Source organism: Haliaeetus leucocephalus, unplaced genomic scaffold, assembly GCF_000737465.1.
Source record: "Haliaeetus leucocephalus isolate CR32 unplaced genomic scaffold, Haliaeetus_leucocephalus-4.0 Scaffold819, whole genome shotgun sequence".
Lineage (NCBI taxonomy): Eukaryota > Metazoa > Chordata > Aves > Accipitriformes > Accipitridae > Haliaeetus > Haliaeetus leucocephalus.
In genome coordinates, this window is record NW_010973255.1 from 957,054 (window position 1) to 984,432 (window position 27,379).

General features: G+C 39.7%; 1 protein-coding gene across 5 annotated transcripts in view; it reads right to left on the reverse strand.

Moving 5' to 3' along the window:
- ARID1B (AT rich interactive domain 1B (SWI1-like)) overlaps nt 1–27,379 on the reverse strand; it is a 302,974-nt gene that overhangs the window by 68,876 nt on the left and 206,719 nt on the right. For all 5 annotated transcript variants that reach the window (XM_010581857.1, XM_010581860.1, XM_010581859.1 and 2 more), the window contains 2 exons: nt 16,992–17,081; nt 652–831 (listed from right to left, as the gene is read on the reverse strand). In XM_010581857.1, coding sequence (XP_010580159.1) covers nt 652–831; nt 16,992–17,081 — 270 coding nt within the window. The remainder of the gene's footprint in view (nt 1–651; nt 832–16,991; nt 17,082–27,379) is intronic.

Here is a 27,379-nt window from a genome sequence, read left to right on the forward strand (position 1 = left end):
AGACAGATTCAAGGTTGTCCAGGGACAGAAATTGTGTATTCTATTTTTGGTTTAGTCCTCCAAAAATTCTGTCAAACAAGCAAAATAAAAGGAACTGTCTCTCAGTCTGAAGGGTTAGTTAAGATTCACAAACCGTATGCATTAGAGCTCAATATTATATTCCCACAGTAGCCAATGTATTATTATGCTCGTTAGAAGACTTTAACCCTCACAGTCACCACGCAATTTCAGATTGGCCTTGGGATTTAATCTAAGAAAAGCAGTCCTATTTTGGGATCAGTGTTGTGACCCTTATTCCATGCTTGGTCAAACGCGGCCTCATCGCAGAGATGACATGCTTGGGCTCCTAGACAATGGCCCTGACAATGCAACAGATCCATCATTTCCTTGCCCAATTTAAGGTCACTGTTTTTATACAGAGGAAGGTGCTAATAACAGAAGCAGCTTCTTCCATAAGGTGCAGCTCCACCTCTGGATGACAGTTTTGTTTGTTGCATTTTTATTTTTTTTTTACGGAGGGTTTTGTGTGGGTTTTTTTTGTTTTGTTTGGTCTTTAAGAAATCACATACCTACCTACATACACAATACGTATATATTTTGTAAATATATATATATAAAAATTACCATATATATTACCAGCAAGCCTTTTACCTTGTGGTCCATACTGGCTCATCTGAGGCCCGTAAGTACCACTTGAATTACTCTGCTGAAAGCTGCTGATTCCAGGATGCACTTGGCCTCCAGGTGAGGGGTGTGGTGACATGGAAGGTCCAGTTTGCTGAGGTCCATACTGTGACATTTGGGGGTTCCTCTGTATGCCTGCCATAAAACCTAAAGGGAAAAAAGTGCCAAAGCAGAAGTTAGTATTCGGGTAACTGTTCTTTATTTAAGAAATCTCTGACATTAAAAAGCCCAACCCTCTTTAGTTATTTTCAGACTAAAGATTCCCAGAAGGATGCTATTGTTTATATGAACAGAAACAAATGCATGTCCAAGTCAGGAAAGCTGTCTCAACAATCAAAACCTGTATACAAGGCTCAAAACCTTTTACTTGTAAAAGAAAGACAGGGCAGTCCTGCTTAGTTACAAATGGCTCCTGATTTTAAAATTAAAACAACCTTTTGGAAAAAAAATTAAAGGCAGTTATCTGCATTACCTAGTAAGCAGTAGGGAATTTGCCTGATGAGTTATGGTGGGAGTATCATAACTTCCAAAATTATATGTTCCTACCAAAATATATAACTTCAGCATATAGAAATCCACTGTAAATACTCCTATTGTCCACAAACTCTCCAGAGGTAAAACTTCCTTTTATGTGAAGACTAGCCATACCAGCCAGAAAAAAAAAGTCATTTTGATATGTATTTGTACTCTAGGTCCTTCTTCTGGTCTGTCCCCAGCACACCTCTATTGCATTTTCTCCTTTTTCCCTTTTGTAAATGTATTCGTGAATCCCAATTTAATTTAAGGTTCAAAAGCTGCAGCAAGAGACCTAGTGAAATGCTATAAAATCTAGAAGCTTCATATAAAGGAACAGAACTAAGCCTATTAAATAGGAGAAGAAGAGGGTTTTGTGGCAAGGTTTTTTAAGTTTTCATGAACTGGGAAAAATCCTGCAATCCTGCCCATGAAAAGTCTATGCAGGGATGCTGGTTTTCTAATATTTTAGCCTGAAAGGTTTTAGTGCTGCTTTCAATGTTGAAGAGGGTGTGCTGAGGAGACAGCAAGGCTTTTTTCTTATTTGGGGGAGGAAATCCGCTTTCTTTTCTGTTCTGCTTGCATATTAAATTTAATCTTCACATTTCTCTGCGAGGCAAAACACGAGCATACCAAAGGACAGAGTTTGCCCTGCTGCCACCGGCAGCCTGCGAGGCCGCTGGCAGCTCACCCGTGCCCGGTGAGGCGGAAGACACGGCGTGCTGCAGCCCATTGCGCAAACGTGCACGAGTAAGTCTGCATTTTGGCCCATCCTGCAACTAGTTTAGGCATCTGTGCTTTGAAGCATTATTTATGAAAGGTACCTGTTTCCACTCCCCTCCATTAATTTTAGTGGTGTGTGTGTGGGGAGGTGTGAAGTTGAAAGCCAAGAGACACCTCACCTGGCAGCATTAATTACACCTTTCCTTACATGAGGGAGGGAAGAGCGGAAAGGTAAGAGCGAAACCCCCTGACACTGAGTGGACAACCGGAAGCTGCTGAAGGGAAGATCAGAAAAAGAAAAAAAAAAAAACAGAGAAGATGTGAGAGAGAGGCAAAGACAAGTTGCGCAGACAGACAGAAATGGGTGACAGGAGGAGGGAGAGGTGGCAGAGGGATGGCTCTCCCAAAGGGCCGGGCTGTCCTCCCACTGGTTAGCATCAAACATCACACAGACCAAATGCTCAATGCCCGATTAATGAAGAGAGGTCATTTTTTCTGAGCCACATATAGACATGCGATCAAACTCGTAACTGAAAACATTGAGGTGCTATGGCTCCCACAACCAGGCACCTCAGGGGCCTCTCTATGGGGACCACAGCCCCAACAAGCATGTCTTAAAGTCAAAAGAGTACGTTTCTCATCCTAGCACTGCTGTTACTGACATGGTGGGTGACGCCGGGTGAATGACCTTCCCACCTTCCTGCGGGTCAGCCTCCCCGTTTGTACAGTGGTGACAAAGCGCTGTATGAAAGGGGACAGTATCTGCGATGTAGAAATGAAAGGTGGTGTGTACTTTGTCAGAGATCAGGCTTTGAGTCCAAGCACACGTAAACAGTTTTTGAGCCCTCCAAAAACCTTTGCTATATAGCATACTTATACATCCACTAAAAACCCTGTCAGAGAGACAAGCTCAATGCCGCAGCAGGTCATAAGGAGAAAAACCGGGAGCTGAGATGATCTTGCACCCCCTTGTGCCCAGTTCTTTCATGCTATGAACAGCTTAACCCATAACATGCTAAAACTCTAACAACTGCAAGGTTTGGCAGAATATGCGCAGAGTGTTCCTGATCTTTGTGCAAGTCCCAAGACATGGGATTTGATCACACCTGAACTGCAAAGTCAGAGCCTGGCACTCACTCTGGGGGAAGCCAAACCACACGCGCTGGCATGCAGCATGGCAAATAACTGAGGACAAAACTGAGGCTTGGAAACTGGTCTGTACTGGTTGGAAAATACCACTCTTCTGCAAAAGAAAGCTCATATGGCCTTCTCCACTTAGCTTTATTTTGAAATGGACCCCTCGATTTTTAAAATAGTTCCCCTCTGCGCACAAATCTTATTACAAAGCCTATGTCTTCTGATGACAGTGCTGTAACTAATTTAGAAACCTAATACAATCGCATGTCTGTATGAAATAAATGCTTGCATTCCTGACACACATACACCATATATATCACACTCGTGGGATCCATTTAAATGAAAAATTTTGTACTGGTCACACTAAGTTTTTTATTATAAAGATTGTAAAGTTACTCCTGTATCTAGTACAGAAGTGAGGGTTTTCTGTTCACTGTGGGCCTTTTAATCTATATGAGGCAACTTTCCAAACATTGTGCTTGTGATAAAGGTTTTTCATCCCTGTTATTATCGCAGGCAGTACTTTTCTTAACACCACGAGGATGGATGACACGTTGAAAAACTATCATTTGTACGGGTTGTAGTGATTTCCAGTAGTGATGCAGAGGGACTGCTGGTTGTTGAATCTAATGGAAAACATGGACTAATGTCTAATGGAGAACACAGAGAACATCAGTTTTATCCAGCTCTGCTGTTGTCAGAAAGGCTCCTGAAGGGACTAGAGTAATAAATGAAATAAATGCTTCCACTCAAATGACCTCTTCTTCAGGAAACTTCTCCTAATCCATTTCTGATGCTGTGGAGTGGACTGTGTGGCTATGTGTACAGTCATAAATAAAACAAGCCAGGACCACTCCTTGGCCTGGAGAGCAGTGTAGCATGCTCCTGTCCCTCCAGCTAAACCTTCCCACTCAATCCTGGTAGTCTTATCTGTATGACTCCTGTGTGCCATCCCTTGTGCTGCCTTATCCATGCCCTGGGCTGTGGCTCAGGGAGTGCTCATAGGCATTGGCCAAAACCATGCTGTGGGAACCAGTAATTCAACAGCAGAGATAACTGTGTGATACTACTCAAACTCATGCTCTGGCCTTAGTTTACAGAGATGCTGATTAACACAAGAATGGAACAGACTCCTTAACAGTTTTTGACGTTTCATCATCCCAGAGGGTGTGAGATCCCTCTCAAATGAGGTTGGCTTTGCTATCTTCTCTTGAGCATGGACAGGCAAAGAATTAAGGAAAAGGAAGCCTGAAATTCAGGAAGAATATCTGTGTTGTATTATCTTCTATCATTGTCTGCACAATACGTTGCAGCACTGCCTTAAAATAGGACACACTCTGACTTCCTTCCAGAGAGCAGAGGATTCATTTCAGCTATAAATGCGATGTGGAGAAGAAGAAAGGATCAGTCCTTACTGCGATCTGGATTCTATTACAACAAAGAGGAATCTATCCTCCTCTACCTCCGTGAGAGCCCAGTGAATGTTCAGAGATGAGTGCATGAGTTTGAAGTGTTTCAAGTATTTGCAGAAAGCTCAGATGTCTTAGAGAGAAAAGGGGTTCCTGGTCAACACGTTAACATTCTTGCATCATAAAGAGAAAACAACATCAATTCTAGAAATCTTATCAGAAATGAAAGGGAGGCAGCTGGCATACGTTCATTTTTCCTTCCTTACATATATTTTCCCTACGGTTCAACTTCATTTTATAACCGATACAAAAAGAAATAAATTTTCTTTCCAGAAAATTAGATCCAAGATAAAGTTTGCTTTCGTAAAGAAGGGAAGTAGAATTTCATTAGAGCTGCACTAGTATAAAGGCGGTGGAGTGATTAAACAGCCAGACTGCATGTGACATGTCAAGCTCTGTGACAACAAGGTGGGGTTTTCTGTCTTTTAAATAAACAGCTAGGAAACAGCTATGAGTTAAGACTTTAAAAATTGCAATGGCAACATGCTCATCAGTGAACAAATCTACTCCCTTCCCTTAATATTAGTGATAAGAGAGGTACAGATGATGCTTTACTTGCCATCACAACAAGAGATTACTTACGGAAAAAACACTTCAGTGGATTTTGGCAAACTAAGCTATTTCAGGAACAGCTGAATAAAGCAAGCCTGCCAGAAGTATTTTCTTCCTTTTTAGTTATTTTTTTATACTACACTTAGGTACCTAAAGAATGGTTGTCTTTATTAAAACCCAATTTAAAGTTGTAGAGTAATCTTTGCATTTTTTTAGTTCTAAATGAAACAGTAACATACTATTAACAAGTAGCACACCATAACTGTAATAAAATATGTTTGCATGTTCAAATAGAACATACATACAAGGTTTAAAAATGGTCAGGTAACAACGTATTTTTCTTCTTTCTTTTTAGCAAAATATAGAGAAAAAATATAGGAGTGTTTCTGCTCCTTTGATAAAGGAAAAGACAAAAATGAAGCTTCTGTTGTCCTATACAGTACTAACATCTGGTAATATATATCATATAGCTAATAACATTTATGATGCCTTTGTAAAAACATTTAAAATCTTGTTTTTCCCTTATGCATATGTATAAACAAAACAGATAAACAACAGTAAACTACTAAAGCTTCATGAAATTACGCACTCAGGTTGTCTTATTTACATTTGTACACCAACCAATACAAAATAATCTGTTTGTTGAATACTATCTCCTTAGCACTAACCATCAAAAACACCCACTGAATGTGCTGGGTGTGACTGTAAAATCTGAAATGGATTCTTTTGATATTTTTGAGTTTTGGCTTCAATACGAAAAAAACTTTCCAAGAAAGCAGGAGCTCAAACAGAAAGGAAGTGACTGCAAAGTAACAAGTTATTGCCTATCAGCTGATGGACAGCAACTGTACTGCCACACACTTAACCCACGGTCAATGAGAGGTCTTTTGATTTAATCACGAGTAGAGCATCAATTTTCATGAATGAATTAAACCTGAAAACAAGTGGAACTTCCTCATTTGAAGCTCAGGAAAACTTTGGAGTTTATGCCAATAACAGATCATCATTAAATTACACATCTGATAAATAAAAAATGAGGAAAGATACAATTTGTGACGATACCTTGTGAAAAAGAACTTATGTAAGAAAAAATACATCAAGCTATTGCTCTTTCTAGAGAGGCATGCTTAGTGACAAAGCATGGGACCAAAACAACTGAGGAACCTTTCTGAGTAAGGAATAAGGAAATTCCCTTCATTCAAGGGCAGAGGCTAAAGAAGGGGCCAGACAGGCTTATTACTCTGAAAATGGAATGAGAAAAGCAGAAACAGATTAAATGCATTCACTAATCATGAAATAATTTGAGAAAAAATAACATAAAATTCTCTACTTACAAATCAGCTCAAAAAAATTAAATATGTGAAAAGAGATATTTTCCACTACCTATAAAGGAAGAACTTGCGTGTGGGGAGAATCACACAAATTTCCAATGCTTCGTATGTTAGCAAGGCACTGGCCAGTACCCTTGAGAAAAAAAGAGCAAATGTTTGCACACCCATGACACAGTTTTTGGCAGACTTTCCTTCCTCAGACAACCATTTGGGTTGTATTCACTATCTCAGGAGTTTGACCAGAGAATACAACAGAATTGAGACAGATCTAAAGCAGCGACTCCCAAATGTAGCTTGTCTGGGGGTAAACGATACCGAGACAGAAGTGTCAGGGTAAAGCTAAACAAATGAAAAACAATATTCTGTGCAGTGGACATAATAAAATTTGGCAACCTGCTAGCACAGCAGGATGCTCAGGAAGATCACAGTTAGACTGACATTCTCCCTAGCCCACCTGCCTCAGATGGCAAGGACAGCTCAGGAAGTCTTTGGACTGGTGAACCATGTCTGGGTTTTTGCCCAGCTAAACATGTCCACAGTCAGCACCTCAGAGCACTGCAAGGAAACATCCAACACAAAAAGATTCACATATTAATGAAGTGGTTTAGTAATTGAAAGAGTTGGTTACTCTCACATAAGCCTGAGATACCAGGACCCTAAACATGCAACCAGGTTGTCTGCACAGACTGTCAATGCTACTGGAACAAACATCTTCAAATGGTGTGGTCAAACCTGGAGGTGAGTGGCTTACAGACTGCAGGAGCTATTAAAATGCTGTTGTGCCATTGCTTATGGGAGGCCAGCACTACCTGGCCGTAAACTACTTACCGTCACTGGCAAGAATGGCATGGTACCTCCCTAAGGTGCTACTTAAAATACACATTAAAAAGGACACAGGGAGAGAGATTTAGACACTGGAAAAAATCTAAGCAGAAAAAAATCTAATAAAAATTTTATACAAGTCTAAACAAATAACAGCAATGAAGAAACTGGGGAAGGTTTGACCCATGTACCAGAATACAACCCAAGTAAATCAGGTGAAACCCTGCAGGTGGCATAAGAAAACTGGCCTCTAGAGCAAGCAGGCACAAGATTTCTTTACATTCAAGATACCTCAGCTCTTATTCTCACTTTCCAGAAGCCAGCCTTACTAAAACGTGCCCAGCTGGACTGGTGACAGCACATATGAAACCTACATTTGTCATACATGGAACATCTGACTGAGTAATATACACTGGAAGGTGATGGGTTGGTGAGCGTGAGTAGATCAGCTTGCAGTGTCAACCTCATTTAGGTAATGCAAATACTAATTCTCAATATTCCTGTCCAATCAATAGGCAGGTTAAAAAAAATAATCAAATAAATAAAATACCTTCACAAACAGATGGCAAACAAGATTCCAATCCATATTTAGCACAGCTAAGTTACAGCTCTGCACCAATACAGTATCTTTGGATGGCTCTGGTATGAACCTGTTAGATGTGTCCCAAGCAGCAGCACTGACATGGACAATACTTTGGTATTGAATACACCAGATCTTTGCTAATAATAACCCTGGTACTGAGTGAACACTTCTGGTGACAAGCAACTTGGGTGACTGAAGGGTAGCAGCATTAAAAAAAATGTACTGAGACCAGTGACATAGGACAAATTAAGAGGCTTATTCTTTAGCTTCTAACAAGAAGGCTAATAATCTTCTTGATAATAAGTTTTTTACTCATAAAAAAGCTAAAAAAAAAAAAAAAAAAAAATTAAAATCCTCATTTCTTTCTCCAATCACAATCTATTTTTTTAAAAAGTCCCAAAGAGATTTTAGGATAAATTTTTTTTATTGTTTCCCCATTAACAACCATGGTGTGTGTGTGGGGAAATCTAATTTCTACATTGAGCTCTTTTTTCATCCCACGTAAAACCTTCTCATCTTCCCCAAGACCATCATGGTGCCACTAAAAACATCTGAAGTTCTCTGGGCCAGAGTAACAGTGACATGGTTTCCCTTTGGTACCTGGACAATTTATTTTCACATTGGCATCTGCTAATATCTCTGTAGAACAACCACCACATTTCTTCACACTCTTTCAACAAAGGATGTTTCTTTGCTTATGTGAAACAGTAGTTAGGGAAAACATCACCTCAGCAAAATTGCAGCTTCCTGCAAAGATCACTGCAGTATTTCTCCTTACCACAAAAGGATCAATGTTCTGTTTAAAAAGTGCTGGATTGGTTTTATTTTTCTTTAGAAGTATTTTCTTATTATGCTGTAATATCTATCTTATAGTCTCCTCACTGTTTATTTGTCTGACTGCTTCTCTTCACAATGTGAATAGCTTTGGGGAAGATGGAAACTAATGACCTAGCTAAGGTTTTAACCCAGACCCCCTAGTGTTTTACCAGCTGTGCTATTAGGTTAACTGGCTGAATCTCCTCTGCTTCTCTCTCTGATATTACAAAACCCAGTCTATGTATAGCATGCAATAATGTTTAAATTTTTCCCACCCCTAAACCTCCCTCTGCTACTGCCTAGCCTTGAAATTCATATAATCTATCATTGATAAATTAGAATCTGGGGAAGGATCAGACAGATTACCCAGATGGTAGCTGGGGAAGAAATATCCAACCTTTCCTAATGAAAACCTTGCGTAATGCCCTCTGATGTAAATTTTAAGTGCTATGCTGAGGGCAGAGAAGTAAAGACTTTTGTGGAGATATTGATGCACAGACAGAACAAAAAAAACATTGTTCATCCACCATTTTATACAATTTATTACTGTAACATACCTTACACAAGATATTTTTACTATTTTGCTTGGAAAATCAGGATAATGATGAACTGCAGCACAAAAGCACCCCATCCTGTCCTCCCAATTGCCCCCGAAGCAAATGCTCAATTTCAGTAGGTAGCTTGGGCTCCTGGAATTAATCTGAGCAGCAACATGAAAAACGTGAGGAGTCTATCTGCTTTATACAATCAACATTTGTCCAAGTTTCCTTAATAACATGCATACTTATGAAAATCACGGAGGAGAGCAAAGAAGGAACAGCATTTTTCAATGTGTAATGTGCAAGGCCTGCAGGCTTAATGGTCTAAATTTCAGGTTTGAAAAATTTACCCTCCCTGCAGACTCCTGTTCAAAGGTTCCATGGATCAACTCAGATCTTCCTTTTCATGAAGTAGATATATTGAATACCATAAGATATATAGGGATTTTGTGGACAAGACTAAAATACATGCAATGTGTCTTTTCTGTCTTGCACACATGTAAAATAAACAATAATATTTTTTCAAAAATACAAAATCAATGTGTTGTCCTCAGTCCCAAAATGCCTTTGTCTTGGTCTTATTATACCATGATTTATGATTTGACTGATTTTTCTCTTCCCTGATTTGCAGCTGTTCCCTGATGAGTGTTTATTCTGCAGCCTTTTGGGATCCTTTGGGATGGAAGGAACTATCCAGTGTTAACTGTTAATATATATATATTATATAGATTTCAGCTCACTGCCCTATATATTAACTTAAAAAGCCATAAAGGGTCTTAGATCAGAAGCTCTTTACTTTTAGAGAAGCTTCATAAAAAGATTAACTTAGGTACTGAGGGAGCTGAGTGTCCTGGAAACGATGGTGCTCTTGAACAGGCAGACCACAGGCGGCTCCCAGATTATAGGCCGTGATGGGAAGCTGTCCCAGGGACAGGGATTGTACCCAGTAACTTTACATTGAGCTTGGCGATACGAACATCGACTGTCACTTTGTCATGTTCTTCATCAGTGACTGCTTGTGGCTTATCTCGCTCCCTGAGCCCAGAGGCAGGGAATCTGATGGCTGCCTAATGAAGTCAGTGGAAACTTTTCTATTGAGAAGTCTCTCTGCTGGCAACTATATAAACTCTCTCAGAATAATTCAATTCTGCTCCCTAATTTCAAAAAGAAAATCCCCAATTTAGTTTAAAAAATGAAATAAAGATTCATCCCCAACTATAACAAGATTTAACATCAGCAAGAAGAAAGCAATGACCAGCTGCTAGTATACAAAATTTACTTGGGAGACCTGACTCTGGGTTTTGACTGTACAGATATTATTATCTACTTCAAATCCTACTTCTGCAGTTTTGCTCTCTCCCAGCATGGCTTATCACATGTAAATCATATCCTTTCCTCCTCTGGTTCTTCTTGCAGATGGCCAATACTGCTGTATATTTAGCGTAGGCCATAACTAATCAGATCAACCTAAAGCTGAGACTGGCTGGTACATGTCTGAAATCCAAAGACAGTCTGAAACCACCATCCTGAAAGGGCAACTGATTTCTTTAAGAATTAACCTGGTTTGGCAGAGTAACATAGTTTCTAATACTTTCAGGCAAGAAAAGTAGGTCTTCCTGCAATGCTTAAGAGACAGACAGACACAAAACTATTCACTTCCACAGCTCAGAATGAAGACCAGTAACCTTTTATCCCAAGGATCTTGATTACTAATCAAAGTAGACATATTGCAAGCTTTTTTGCTGTGCATTGCTACATCACTCAGTACAATACAAACGGGTAGAAAAATTAGGGTCTTGGGTGCTATTGCAATTAAAATAGCAAAGAAAAACAGAGTGTATACACTTAAAAATCCTGCTCATCAGACCAACACTACATTTCAGTGCACTTCACTTCCACTTTAACAATCAAATTAAAAATACAGTGGTAAAAAACAATGACAGCCTGATCCTTTTTAAAGACTTGATAAATTTAGTCCTCACTAAATTGAGAAACTAATGTAACTTTTTGAGTCACCAAAGAAGTTTAGCACATGGCTCTACTGCATGGCTCTGCTTTCACATACAGATCAGCTCTGTATGTTCCTATGCATCACGTTCCTATTTCTTCATGTGACTTGAGATGAAAAAAATATGTCTTACAGAGCCAGTGTGACAGTTTCAACTAAAACCTGCTTTTCCTCCTTACAAGATGCACTTTTCTGGCTGTTGAGGCACAATTCCTCTAACCCCAGTTTTCTGGGCATGAAGATTTCCTCCTAGTCTGGCACGGTGTTCCTGGGCACCAGCTGGAGCTCAGCTACTCCGCGCTGACCCACTTGGAGAATACTATGTGCAGAAGAGGCACTCAAACATACCTGTGGCTTTGCACTCAGTGCATGTCTCAAGCATCTTTCTTTAAGAGCCTGAAACACTTCAGTCTACATCAAGTAAACTTATTACCAAGTCTGATTTAACCTTAAGTGGTGTCATCGTTAACATGGCAAGCAGAAGAATTTTAATGACAAGAATCATTTTATTCTCTAGCTCCTCAGTGCTCTGAATAGATCCCAAATCCCCAAATGAGAGCAAAATATGTATTCTCAGGGAAAAAGTCTTTTTAAGACCTAAAAGCAAACCACAGTATCTTTTTTGTTACAATAAGAATTCTTTGATCTATTTTCTTCCTTCTAGTTTCTTTTTTTAAGAAGAAAATAGATTTCAGGGAAAAGAATCTCTATCATCAAATGTCAGTATTAAGCCATAAATCTGATCAGGAATTGTAGGTGCAAAACACCCGATTGGTATTCTGTGTCTTCCATGCAAGCAAAAACATATATATTTTGTTAGAAGAAAATATATGACAGTGGAATTTATGTGATGAGTGTGTACAAATAAGCATGCCCAGAAAATAGTTAAAAGAAAGGAAAATACCTATATGAAATCTAATGGGCAAATTAGGAAATTGTAGTTACAGGAATTCAGTTGCTACTTAGTGTTTATAGGGAAGCACAAAGAGAACATCAAAATGCTTGATCACATCCCATCTGTTACTACCTCTTGCTGGATAACATCTCGGCTGCCAAAAAAGCTATTTAAATTTACTACACTGCAGCTACTGATAAATACCACTTCTGTGAAGATCTAATACTAAATAAGGACTAGATCTGAGGATAAAGCTTACAAGCAGTTGTGTCAAAAAGATCCAAATTTTGCTAAGTATAACACCTGTACTCCTACAAGCCTGCAGTTTCTTACTCCCTGTCCCTGTCTGTGATATGTTTTTAATAGAGCATACAACTGTACAACAACCCTCAGAAGCTGGATCATGTCAACAATGGAAAGAAATAAAGCTAGAATGGAAAGAATGACATTAAAGAAAAAAGAAAAGGTACTGGGAGGAGGTGACGGAGAAGAGGAAGGCTACTATTCAACAATTTTGGAGGTGCTTACTCCGGGCACTTTCCACATAGATCTGACAGGCACAGAATGGTGCCATGAAACTGCCTGCAGCAATGGAATACATTTTCCAGCACATCACAGCAGCTGCAACGGCATCAATTCTGCTTGCAATCCATGTCCAAACAGAAAAGTTCTCAGTGGTCCTATTTCAGCATATCTCAAGGACTAATTAAATCCTCATTACTATCTTCTAATTATTCCAGTACTCTGGGATTTCACTGAGCAAGTCCCCAATGGTGCATTAGATGAAAAGGGTTAAATAACCTGTGTTGATTTTGAGACTCCAGATCTATTTCAGACCTTTAGCATATCATCAGCATTATCATGAATATTTAACTACGTACCGCTGTGAAAATTGTAAGGGGAAAACAATTAAAGATTTTTAAAAAATTAATTCTGACCCATATACATTTGCACTAATAAATAAGGCTTCTTTAAGTATCCCCATTATGAGAGTGCTTGCTAGAGTAATAACATCAAGTCATTAACTGTTTCCATTAAATTCAATGGTTTTCAGGAGCTCCCCATTCACTATTTTAATAAAAGACTGAAACCTGACATGTACATATCCAACTGCATAAGCATGAAAAATACTGCTTAAAAGTAGGTAAATTTTCTAAGCTTTTTCAAAATTAGGTAAGGAACTATTCATTTCTGCAGGGGTAAAAGTACCTATTTCAACATTATTGTGATACATATTCTCCTATTAGTGTTTGCATAGGTGAGTATTCATATACAAAGACAGACATCTCTGTTAGGTTACAAAAGTAAGAGTGGGAGTATAAGCTAATGGCCAGGGTGGAAGGCTTCTTTTTCAAGCTGCAGCTTCAGAAAACTGATTTAGGGGGTCAGTTTGGATATGCTGGGTTTCTACTTGATCCATACAAATAACTTCTAACCCACTGAGCAGTTCTGGCTACTAAGCATATCTTCAAAGTGCAGCTTCCAAAACCCAAACAGATGAGGTAAGTAGGTACCGCTGAATACAGGGAACTCAAGTGGCTGTGTACCTCAATTATGTGCCAAATGGTTATGACAGCTGTGGTATCACTGCTGCCCTACCTCTGGGAGCTGATGTAACTGAAGCTTGTAAAAAGCTCTGACTTCAATAAACAGCAAAAATCAAAACTTTACTTTTCATAATACTAAAGGAAAGTCTGGAGTAGGTATATCAGAAACAAAGAGCAAAACATGCATCCTCCCTCCCCCCAAAAGCATAGCAAGTTTCAATGACTAGCTTAATTAGTTGTGACTACATCTTCATGTGGTATCCCCAAGTAATGGTCATTGCTGGGATTCAGCTGCAGTTAAATGCACGTGTAGGTGCCACTCTTGCTTCTCTGAGAGAATTCTGACCACAGTCCTGCATAGCCTGCTCCCTCTGTCTCCAGAGCTCTCCAGCTCCTGCAGTCCATTAAGGTGTATGGGACTTACTTCAAGTCCCAGTACCTTCAAAGACACGTGAGCCGAGACATAGGTTATGCACATAAAAGGACATGCGATTTCTTATTGCCTGGTAGACAATGTGTGTTGGTAGAACTGAAAAAGTTTCATTGATTGGGCATCAAACAACAGTGGCCAGTTACTGATTCTGGGATGAGAACAGAAGTGGGCTGCCTAGAATAGCACACTCCATTTACGCTGACCGAGGTACAAATGTCCTACAGCTTGAGCAGGACATGAAAAATTTTCAAATTATTTTTAAAAAGTAAGCATTTTATGCTTATTATAAAAAGCAAGCTGAAGAGCACAAAAAATCCAATCCTCCAAGAAATTCCTATGCATACGCATGTATGCTACCACTCCCCTCTTTCGACACACAGAATGTACATGTACACAAATGCTCATTGCTTCATGCTGCACTGTATGACAGGGGTTGTATAGTCTTAGGTAGGCAAATATAAAAATCCTAGCTGGGTGCTGAATAACTACAGAAAGTGAGGTAAAATATAATCAAACACTTTCATAATAAAATAAGTGTAAACTTAATGGTTCAAGGTACTGGTTTAGCATCCAGAAGTGCTACAGCTCAGACTCCACCTGTCAATCAAGCTTCACAGTATCCGGTAATTAACATTTTTTTCAAGTATTGAGAGCAGGGGATTCTGCTCAAGAAATGATTAGTAGTCTTTGTTCATTCAATTCTCTCTCTAAACAAGGAAAGAAATGTTATACAAAGTGCTAAAACAAACAACATTACCTTATCCTATTGAGGGTCTCTGGTTTTTTTTTTTTTCATTTTCTTTTTTCTTTCTTTTCTTTTTTGGGAGAAAGTATATCAGTAAGCCAAGAGTTTAAATTACTGTAACAGATGCCTATGGATCAGGTGTCCTTAGCAGCAACGATTTTCTGCTCAGGTTTTTATCAGTAAATGACAAGCACCTTCCCTTTGAGTCCCCATCACTCCCCCTCCTTCCTTTCTTCAAGTTCGGTGGAAACCAGTTCAAGCAAGCAAAGGAATCAACTAATGTAACAGCCTTTTTAAAAGGTGAAGTTTTCCATTTCAAAGGAGCCTCTAATCAATGATAGGGCGCAAAAGGGAATGCACACATGTTTATGCGCGTATAGCACAGACTTTAGAGAAGCTTTGGAGAACATGTTCTGCAAAATCAATATGACCTAGCTAGTTACAAATTTCGTATCTGCTGCATGAAACGAATGGACTTCTTGTACAAGCCGGGTCACAAGGATCATGCATATTACACCAGACTTTGCATATGAAGAGTGCAAAAGTTGCAACATTCCCAAACACATTTTCTCTAAGAACATACCCACAATACCCACCCCCTGCACAGGGGAAGAACCAGACTAAATCAATCTGTAAATTTTATTTCTCTCACTGTTATTTACTTTTTTGACTTCCCAGTTATGGCAGCTGTCTTCTCTGTTTTACTTTTGAATATCCCTCTGCCTATCTTGACCATACAGTGACTCCCAGTTCTGTTCTACAGCAGCAATGGAAAGGTTTGACCCTTCCAGCTCTGTCAGACCTACCTAACTCGTCCCCCAAAGCCAGGTCAGGGACACACAATGCAGAAATAATTATTACTGGGCAGTGTAACATTTTGTGCCAAGACCCAGTCGTGCCAGGAAATGCACGCAACTTTGAGATGCTTGGGTCTTCAAAGCCTCCATGTGATCCATTCCCACTGCTTTTTAACATTCTATCCCACAAAGCATCATATACTTTTACTGGGTAGTGAGGCCATTCTTTTTTCACCAAACATGTACATTATTCCAAAAATTTTTAAGGGGAAAATAAGTCCCTGCACTAACAACTGTGTATAAAGAATGACTGAAAAGGAAACAAAACAAATGAGTTGAGTGTGGAATTCTGTGTTTCATGTTCTCATTAATCAGCATTCCTGGAGGAGAGGACATCCAACACAGAAAAAGAAGCAAAAATTAAGACTCTCTTCTCTTCTTTGTGAGTCCTCTTAGTTCCTCCTGGATGCTATCCCAGAAATTTGTCATTCTGTGAGTTCAACTTGTTTCACTGTGAGAAAACTTCTAGTATTTATGGTATCCCCATATGGTGCTACTTGGAATATTTCTGGTAGCAAGACATTTTAGGAGGGGCATTTCATAAATAACTCCATGTTTATCACAGTTATCATGTGTCTGTTTTGCAAGCTTGTCGCTGGCACATGTTAACCACTGCATGGACAGGATGCCCAGTTTACAGCAGGTGATCCTATGTATGGCCATGCAACAAAGCTGTGACAACTATCTTCCATGAGCTAGTGAGGAAGGCGAAAGGAAAAGGGCTTAAAGTTTATAAATGGTAACATTAAGAAAAAAAAAAAGCTCTGTTTATTTTTGTGAGCACTTGCTAGGAAGCACCCTTTTAGAAAAGTGCTGTTGCCTGCAAGGTTTTCCCTTGCAAGATTTCCAAATCTTTGAACCATTTGACCTAAATATAAAAGGAAATCAACTATTTAAAGATATTTTTGTTCTAGAACTGGCTAGAGGACTAGCTATCGTGTCCATGCAAAAACATCAGAGATAAGAATTTTAAGAACAGTAGCAAAACTGCAGTGCTCGTAGCTACCGCTGTTTCTATACATCTTAATTCCAAGATAGACAACAAAAAGTTGAATTCTCTATGACATGACTTAAGTATTTACAGCAAACTGCCTTTACACTCTGGGCATTCACTGTACTTTGAGAAAGCCTTGTTTCCAATTATATTTTGGTAAAACCTGCTATTCAATTGCTCTTTCCCGAGAGAAGGAAACCCTCCGAGCCTTTTACAATGGGGACTGTCATTATTTTCCCTGGGAAAAGAAAAGAAATACCAGGAAATCTCACATTGCTAATGTGCAACTTAAAATAAAGGCTGCATTTGGCACCAACTAAAAAAGCCCCAACACCTAACAAACCTCGGTCCTGTGGCATTGGTGACTGGCTCAAGGCAGGGTGGGAGCTGGATTCTGACTGGCTGCCAGGAGGCTGCGGTGGCATCTGACTGCCTGTAACACACAGAGAAAAAAGGGAAAACAGACTTGCTTTTAACATTGCAATGCACAAAACCAAGCCTTGCTGCATTTTTCAACCACTCAACATCAAAGAAAGTACCAGCTGTATAAGGTAAAGACAGAGCTCAACAGGTCTAGCTTTTCTCAGGTTTTTTTTCTTCTTTTTCCTTTTTTTTTTTGAAACCCACGGAAGAAACATGCATAAACATATTTAGCAACAGGCATGGTGAAATGTTCAATTTCGTATTGAGCGACTTCCCAACCTCACCGACACGATCCAATTTATAGCTGCAAATCTCCTGACACATATTTCTGTTAGAGAGTTTAACAAAATCCAAGTCTGCTGAACAATAGGGCTCATCCTGCCGAGCTTAAACTGGCCTCCAGCCAGGCAGACATGGACTGCTGCCAACAATATTACCAATGAAAAATTCAGTCAATACAAAAATGACTAACAACAACAGTTTAAAAAGTATTTCAATGAATCAGTGGTTTTAATATTATTTGAATGTCCATGTAGAATATGGGAATAAAGAATAATATGTAGGTGCACGTGATGAAAGCGAAGCATGTTTGAAAGAGATCAGAGAGAAAAGGGGTACCTTATTATTCAAATAAAAGCACAGGGAAGATACTTGCTTATTAAAATATCCATCCAGAACAGACCCATTTTTTTATGGCCTCATTCAAAAGACACCCACACAGTTTATCCACTGCTGTCTACCCACCCAAAGAAGAAGAGCACTCACAGTGCTGTCTGTGAGGCTCAGGACATGAAAAGCTCCCTTTCGGTACTACTGAATAGTAAAGCAGGTGCTTATTGCAGTGATGCAAGTCACTCCTCTGGGTCACCGCTTGACACTGTGTCAAGCAGGGAGATCCATGCTACCACCCTCCCACTGCACAACACCCCAACAGCCTCATGCCTAACAGGCAACCTGCCACAGCCTGAGTGGCAGTAAGAATGAGATTTGGACATCTCCTGGGTCTCCTCTCCACTGCTGGTCTGAGACACGCCTGCTCTTGACAGCCCAAGCAGCTTTAAGACCACCTCAGGTTAGGCAGCAAATACATACTTTAAGCATTTAGACACTATAGAGACGAGCACGGTATAAATAGCAGCAGACAGATTTATATCCCTCATCCTCTGAAACTGCTCAGATTGTTTTCCGTTTGAAAGAAATGGAAAGAATAAAAACACAGGCAATAGATTTGTGCCTGCTGAGACTCATTTCCTCCCGCTCAGCAGCCGCCCCTGTGCAGTGGCAGGAGCGAGAATCCCGTGGCCAGTCCTGGCACTGGGAGCTGGCCTGATGGGGCGGGCAGCAGGGGCTGCTCTTTCTTTGGAGTGATGAAGGGCCCCAAGTTGGACATAAACGCAGGAAAGCAAACGTGTCTGCTCTGCCCCATCCACTTCCCAGCCTCAATAACTGGCTTTCAGCATCAACTCTAAAGAAAGGCCAGACTGATAAAGAACAAAAAGAAAATCCATAAAATGTGGAGTGTAACCACAGCCTAGCTATTCAGATGAGCTGCATTTGCACTAAAAACATGACAGTCAACATTACCGGGAGCAGCTGTGACAACTGTCTCAGAGATGCAAATGCTGGACTAGAGGCAGGATTGCTCCTCCAAAAGACCAAACATGCCACTCAGCGCCCGAGGCCTTGGGATCCACGGCCCATTCACGAACTCTAAGGCATATGACAATAATATTCTGGCTTATGTTTTGATGTCACTCAAGAGCGGGCTGTGGAGACAGTAAGTGCCTGCATTATAATGAACGCTTTCTGCTTGACAGGAAGGATTCAGTGACTCAAGACTGTAAACAAACAGCAATTCCATGTTAACATGGGGCACTGCCACTTCCACTGTGTATGCCCAAGGCACCGCTATCAGACGGAATACTTCAAGTAGATCTGAACCATCTAAGATTTTTACAAATACTTAAAAAACCCCATAATAATAAAGGCAGGGGTAGTCCTGACTGCACCACACAGCTCCCAGTGGGATCCCCCTTTAGGTGGAGGCTTAGCAAACTCTGAGAGATATTAATAGTGCATGGAAAATCTATGCTAGGCAACATATTTTGAATACATTTATATATGGTCTTTAATTTTTTACATTGATAATAACTTCAGTTATCTGGCATAAGCCTTATTCTGCACAGGCAGATGTGCAAGCATGGACTGGAGAAGTCAAAGCTTAGAGCAGTGCATGTATGACATGTTACAAATAAATCATTTTCATCTGCGTCCTTAGGGAATACAGACTCAGTTCTGCAAATTCATTGAAATTATCAGCCTCTGCAAACATTATTTTATTAGTTCACTTTTTAAAGTTTACTTCTGATTTTTTCCCTGTATTTAAAAAACTTTAAAGCAAAATTTCTGTTTCACAAAGGAAAACAATTTCACAAACAAGACCAACTCTACACATATTCTAACAAGTAACAAACTTGCAAGAGAAGTGGCCATTATGCTAATTATCAGTGGGTGCTACAAATTAGCCAGGTGCCGGACATGAAAGTATTGCACCAAAATGTTTTCAGTCGAACTGCCATTTTATCCTTAGAAGTGATCTGAAAGGTAAAAGGAGGTTAAGCACCCAAATACCTTTGAAGACTGGAACTGAACTCTTAATTTGGGTATCTAACTCCTATTGATTGGGAGCTGATGACAGGACTTTAAAAACCTTTGAAGATCCTGTCTGCCATGCTTTTTAAGTTTCTTTGTCATGAAAAGAAATGACCTTAAAGATTTTCCATTTCTTTCCTTTAAATGATATTAATCCTTTCAACCAGTATAGTAGTTGGGATTCTTGGAAGACACTTTAAATAATACATGAACAGACTTTTGTATTTTATTAGGGAAGGAAAACTTCTACAAAAGAAAAACAACCTCTTTTCTTTTTAAACATACATTCTACAGCTATTAAAGAGAGGAAAAAGAAAGGAACAATTTTTTCCACTAACAGACTACTGCCTCTTTTGACCCAATAATACACAGATGGAAGTTTAAGCAGGGATGATCTCTTCCCATGTTTTGTATAGTATTGTTGACACATTGGTGAGATACTCCATGTGCCAAAACTTAAGCAAAGTGAATACTATGGATGTTTCACAACATTTTTATTATGCAAAATTACAGCAAATACAATAATGCATGCTAAAAGGATAGATACTGCCACACTAGTTCTTTCACCTGGATTTAACAGAGGAGCAAAATAGTATTTAAATCTATATAGCTATCTTGTAAAATTTGTTAAAACTACCAAAACCAGCAGCCTACCTAATATCATGCCTGCTATTAAAAAAAAAAAAAGAAAAAAAAAAGACCAAAGTCAGTTGAAGAGGTGAGAGAATTTAAAAATGCTTAATAGCACAGTTGTAAGCTGGTTTTTTATTTTTTAAATTATGTTAGAAATGCTTTTAAGTATTTTGCATGAGACTTTGAAAATCTACGCTTGAAATAGAGTCAGGAGAGACTGCACTGTACCTTTGGAAAAGACGGATTGAGAAAAGTACTAAATGGTGATTGCATTATGACTACAGCCATGAAATCTGCAGTTAAAGTGTAAAAAGTAAATTCCTTAGAGCCAACATAGCAAGAAAGAGCAGACCTCTGATATCCTGCTGAGGAGGGGTCCTTACAATGAATTACGGCCCAAATCAGTAACGTTTTCAAACATGCTGAGGGCTCTCTGCTCCCATCACTAACGACACTGGAGGATGCTCAGCAGTGGTACCCTGTACCAGCCGGACAATACCTCACAGAATTGTGCCTGAACAATTGAATCAAGAAAGCACTTCAGTGATGACAGGTTCACCCTGAGAAATTACTAGTTTAGGAGGGAAGGAGGGATAACAGCACAGGAATTTTAAGATGGGTGAGGAAACAGGAGGAGCTGTTTCACAGCCTGTGTTGAAAGGGGAACATTAGGCTGGAGGAAAGGCATAAGTTAAAGATCTTGTGGGTTGTCTTTAGGACAATTCTCAATCTAATTTAGGAATTAAGAGCTAGGACTGGATTAATGACATTGGCTGATTACGAAGTAGGGAATCTTCATCAATACAGAAGATGATCAAAATACTATCTAAGAAACTGGACCATGTTTTGGGTTGGAGCAACAAAAATGCAAACATTTATAGTCACAGACCAGAAACACGCCTTTTCTAACTGAAGAGCTGTAGGGTTATCAGTTAGAAATGGGAGAAGAAAAGGAGGGAGAATCTGACCATATTTGTTGACCTACAAATGGTTATAACTAACCATTTGATGTCACCCTGAATCAAACAAATTTATTATTAGGATGAATTAGGAGAATTGTTTCCAGTAGAGGTAAGGAAACATAACACCACTGCTGATGTGTCACTGGTGAGCCTTCACACAGACAAAACCAGAAAGCCTAATGCTAACTGGAATGGGAACCAAGAACAGCTACCAGCATGACATGACAGGAGGCTGAAAGAGCAAGTATAACTTAGCATGGCAAAAACTAAAGCTGTGATTTTGTGACTTCTCTTTAAAAATATATTTGTGGCTAAATATCAGGGAGAAAAAAGAGCACAATGTTCAGAATGATAAACCATTACTGGAATTTGAAACAACTTCCTTTTAGGAATAATGAGGTCCAGGAAACCTAGTGATTAAGATGGAATCTGATAAAATAACAGGATTATATTACACAGTCGATGTGACAGTAAAGGCTCACAGACCAGAAGGGACATTCTGGGTCTTGGATCCCTACATCAGAAATGAAAGATCATAAATAGGTTTTTATATAGGGACTGTTTAAATGAGCTTTTCAGGAAATTTAAAGTGAGGTGCAAATGACCTCAAAGGGAAGAAATTTTTCTATGGGTAGCATAAAGGGAAACTGGTCATGTGGTTTGTGTTATCTCTTTCATCTTACAAAGCCTATGACCCCTTAAGAATAAAGATTATTTTCTTCCTGCATTTATGCATTGCAGCTAAGCTTCCTGTTGTACCAACAGTATTTTTTAAAGGACTTATTAATCCCAGTAAAAAGCAAGGATTGCCTGCATATCCCCCCAAATTAAGACATGCAAAATATTAAAACCTTCCTCATATCTATACAGTAACCTAAGCACAGATGCTTTAAAAGGCTAGCAGCATGAGGACCCTTTCAGATACAGCAGCCGTGGCCCCGCTGAACCACTCTGGGGAGGGGAGTCAAGCATGCTCGAACCAAGCCTTCTGGCTCTGCTCAGCACCATGCTGAAGCTAATAACCCCTTGCAAGTGACAGCAACGCTGTTAATCCACTGCCACCTGCTCACTGAGACAATTTCCACCTCTCTGACCCAGGAGCTCGGGACCAAGCCCAGAGCCCTCCCGCCTTGGGATGCTTTTGGTGGCTGGCTGTGTGGGTTGCTGAAGGCGAGATCACAAGTGGCTGATTTGTTCCGCTGGAGCAATGCAAAGCATCTGTAAACATGAAGATTATCAACTTAAGCCAGACTTATGGATGCTCCACATTACAAAAAGTTATCAAGATTGTTGTTGGGCCTGGCCCTGATTTTCCATATTAGCTCTTAAAACAAATCCATCATGCTCCAAAGACACAAGATTCCCTAACGCACACAAGTATCACTCACAATCCATGTAAAATCAACAAAAGGTAAAACCCCACTTCTCTTCTCATGAAAGTATATAACACTCAGACTGCTAATCCTTGAAAGTTACACTCCATCTTCTTTTTCATATTTGTGTTATATTTACCATATCAAGGACTAGGTTGTGAGCAAGTTCCAGAGATGTCACTGTAACGTAAGTGCTAAATTGCTCTCAAATCACCATTAAAAAATGCAACACTGAGCTAAGGTGGCCCGCAGAACCCTAGCTCTGACTCTTCTCTGCACACATGCAATATCATAAACATCTTAATTTCATGACCAGAAGCTACTTGCTTGACATAATATAGCATTTAATTCAAAGCAAAGTTGACACTGACAGGATGAGGTAGCTATTCAATATTTTGTTTCATCCCCATTATTCAGCATGTAGTTCCAAGGTATTACTTATGGAACACCATCCGAATGTCGCCCTCATTACAGAATAATTCATTATATTATGGACTTTTTAAAAAAAGAATTAAGTAGTTGAAACTGGGGTCTGCCAAATTAGACAGCCAAGTTTTAATCCCAGGTTGTGTAACCTCTGAGTAAGGTATGAAGACTTTTAACAAATACTCAGGAGTATAAAGTGAAATAATTGTCATTACTGCCTAAACTGACAACAGGCTGAATGGCAAGGCGCAGGAAAGTAAACATATTGCCTCCCAAGGCCAAAGCTCACTTTGCTCGGGAGGGGAATGGAGGGCAGCAGCAGTCATTGCAAGAGGGTCTGTTTCATCCACACCGCCTCCCAAAGTCACCTCTGCGTTTGGACTGAAGTGAAGCGCCACAGCACCACAGCATTTTTTCCTGAGATTTTGGCAACAAGCCCAAAGCAAGCTGGCAATGGAAATCTTCAAAAGGCTGCGACTCACCTGAATGGATTTTCAGTAGGCCACAGCAAGCACCTGTCTGCCCCAGGACTATTCCTCTCCAACAAATTTCAAAATCCTGCTGCAAACCAGGAAGGCACTAGATCTCCTCGAATTTAAGGATGCATCATTTATTTATTTATATAAGCAAAGGCATAAGTCAGTCTAAATCTAGGGATCACTGCTTCTCTAGCCTCAAAAACACCCACCCCAAACCTGTAATTTCACTTTACAGTTATGACAAGTTTCATTTTGGGGGATGAAATTCTTTCTGCTTTCACCTCTGCCTAACTCTGCGTTCATTTAATGCATTATTTCCATTAAGCTCAGTAGAGTTCCCAGCCCAGGGTATTTCTGCTGGAGGCCGATCCAGAATGGTGCAGCCCAGGATAGCAACCAGTTAAATCTTTTTTAAGCTCCGCACTCAGAAATGGTGGCTCACAGCGGCTCGCACGCAGGAACTGAATAGAGCAGGCAAGCTCGTATTTCTCTCACCAGGCCAAATTAATAAAAACAAAACCTGATTTCTCCTTCTCGTTTTCCTATTCTTCCTGCTCCCCAATATTTTTCCTCTTTCAAACAATTTTTTTTTTTTTTTTTTTGTTTGAGAAGCTTAATGTTTGGCTGCCTTCTGAAGAAACGGGCACAGTGACAGATGAAAGGCCATATTCATCGCCTAATTCAGAATAGGGAAAAACCGACTGCTGTGCGTTTAAGATTCTAACAACCTTGCAATTTTGTATAGCCGTTTTCCCCAACCCGTTCTTTTGAAGAAATCTGCTTTTATTCTGTTAATAACTAACCACAGTTGCAGCAGCATGGATCCGATTAGCAGTTCTTACGCTACAAAGGAGGGGGGGGGGGGGGGGGGGAAAGGGGTGGCCAATTTGTCCACCTGGGTCCCCAGGAGAAAGATTAGATGAGGCGCTTACTACTCCTTTCTTCCCCACTCGCTCGCTGCTCTGCACTAGACAGACCTCTTCAAAGCTCAGCCACTGACTTAATTTTTTTTTTTTCCCCTCTAAAGTCTCATTTAACCGCCCCTCCACGTGTTTTGCGCTCTGTGTCACCGCATCTCTCCAAAGCGATGGTGTGAATTGGGATGAGAGGGGTTGGGAGAGGCTGTGGCCGCAGCTTGCCCAGCGCTTTCTCTCACACCTCTATGGGGCCACTGAATTGCTTTTAGGTTTTGTAAATTATATTTTCTTAAATTTGTGCAAACCATTGAAAAAAAGTGTATATGTTCTTTAGGTAACAATCCAAACCCTGTAATCATACTGTATTTTTTTACTCTGCCCTTTTAAGCCTTTCATAAAAATGACAGCTTTGCTTGCATTTAGACTGAAGTAGAAGACTGCAAAGGGCTGCATGGATTTAGTCATTCGTAATTACTTGGGACATGACATTACGTGTTTGTTAATGCAAAAAGCATATGCTTTGGCTAGAGAAAAACCATTCTCAATTTCTTTATAAAATGTCAATTAACCAGAATATAAAATTGTAATTGATGCATGTGCTAAATATCTAAAAGCTCCTAACAAAGGACAGGGTAGTATTTTTTCCTTGTATTGAGCAATTTTCTTCCTTCCAGAAATGAAACCTACCCTGCTACACACCTGAAACTTAAAACTTCAGAATTCCATTTAGGGAGTTAATCCAAGTTCCAAAAGGAAGACTTTTTCATTATCAATGCTCTAGATGGCATTTATAAGTATGAGGAGAGTTTTTCTCTAAGCTGTTCTTCATCGTGTCTACTGTTTTTAAAGCCTGAGAAGCACAACAAATGTAGCAGACATGCACTTCTAGTATTTGCCACCTAATAAAAACCTTAACTCCTAATTTTAACATTGCCAAATTCTAACAAAACCATATATCAACTTTCATTTATAATATTTGCAGTGTGAAAACATGCCAGATACCAAAGAAAGGGTGAATGTGAACTGAAATGGCTGTTTCTTATCCGTATTTCTTTTCCCTTGATCCAGCTACACTAAGAATTGCTCAGAATAAATATTCATCATCAGACGGCATTAACTCGAAAGACCAGCAGCGACGGAGTTTCATTCCTCCCTGTTCCTCCCGACTCTCTCAAGTTCGGGCAAGCAGGTGGATTTTGGAGCAGTGCTGATATGTGGCAATGAACTATTTTGCTAGTCCTGCCTGCTACTTCTCATACTAGTCCATTGCCTGTGATTAATGGGCACTTTAGTAGTAAAATCTATGTGCTCTAATTAATACTATCCTCAAAAGGAACAAACTCTTAGATAATCTAGTTTTTCTTATTGCGTTATATTGCATATTACACAGCCCTGGTCTCCATGGTTCTCAGGGACAGGGAAGAAAAGGGCAAGTTGAATGCATAAAGGGTAAAAGCACCTTGAGGCAAACCCACTTCCAAAAACCATTTGGTGGGTCTGATCTTCCTGAAGACAAGATCTATCATGCCGTATTTCATCTCGCCCAACAATGATAAGCTCCAAAGACCGGTGCAGAAGCAGAGCAATTCTTCATGTATTTTTAATCAACTGAGAACTTTTATCCAGTGAGCTCCCTCTGCAAGGTCACACACACCATGAGTGGCCATGTGCCTCTCATGCAGTTTGCAAACACCAACTTCTATGTCAGCTTCTGTTTGGAAGGGGGAGTATCAACGTTAGCAAACCCTAGTTATATAATTTATAAACATGCAGATGTGGATTATTAAAGATTAATGCATTTTGGGATTGGTGTCGGCATTCCGTTTGTCTCACGCCGAAACCAATTCTGTTCTTCATTAGTCAACGACAACCCACATCACCCTGTTGTGGAAGAGAAATCAAAGGTGCAAGCGTGAATTGAGAATAAGTGATGAAACTGATTACTAAGAAACTTAACGGCTGTAATCAATCAACACATCACAATAATTTGAGTCCCCTCTTATCTGGAGATGGGAAACAAACAGAAAAGCTCGTGCTGGAGTGAGTTTTTCTTTTCTGTTTGCTTTCTAAAAACCCACTTTGCAATTTGACTTCCGTATCCACCTATGGAGTGATGCTGTCAAAGGGCTGTTTGAATCTTTCAAGCCACAACTCAACCTCCATGAATTTTGTCCCTAAGGAGGAGAGATAATATCCTGCTTTTCATTAATTTTTAAAAAAATTATTACCTGGAGGTAGTGAAAATGTTCTTCTTTTGAGGCTAAATGGCTATTTTCTACCTGGGCCAAAATTAATTCAAGCCATATTTGCAACTGTTAGGTTCCTTCTTCTAAGGAGGGACACACCACGTATCCGTCTAGTCAAGTTTGACACTAACTATGAAGCATGACGGCCGCTTTAAGTATCTCTAATGGCAGTGATACACAGTCCACTGAAAAACTGAAAACTGCAACAGCCTATCCCATCATGGAAACCAAACTACTTATGACATCTATGCTCTATTTTATCTAGGTATAACAACCATCTGCCAACAACAACAAAAACATACTAATGGAACCGTGAGACTTTTCCCATTCGCTCATCAATCACTGCTTAGTATTGCAAAGGGCAAGGGAGTGAAAGACAACCTTTTAATTTATGATAATACACAAATTAATACCCTGTTTGGCAACACAAAGAAGGAAAGAGAATCTATGTTTGTGTAGCCAAATAATGATAGAATAAAAAACCCCAAACATTCAAAACCCAAATATACACTCTATTACATTTCTTGACAAAACCAGAAGTGGGTGGAGCAAAAAAAGTTGGAAAGAAACGCACAGGTTAATAATTAAATGTAAACAATAATTGTCCAATGATGGCCTTA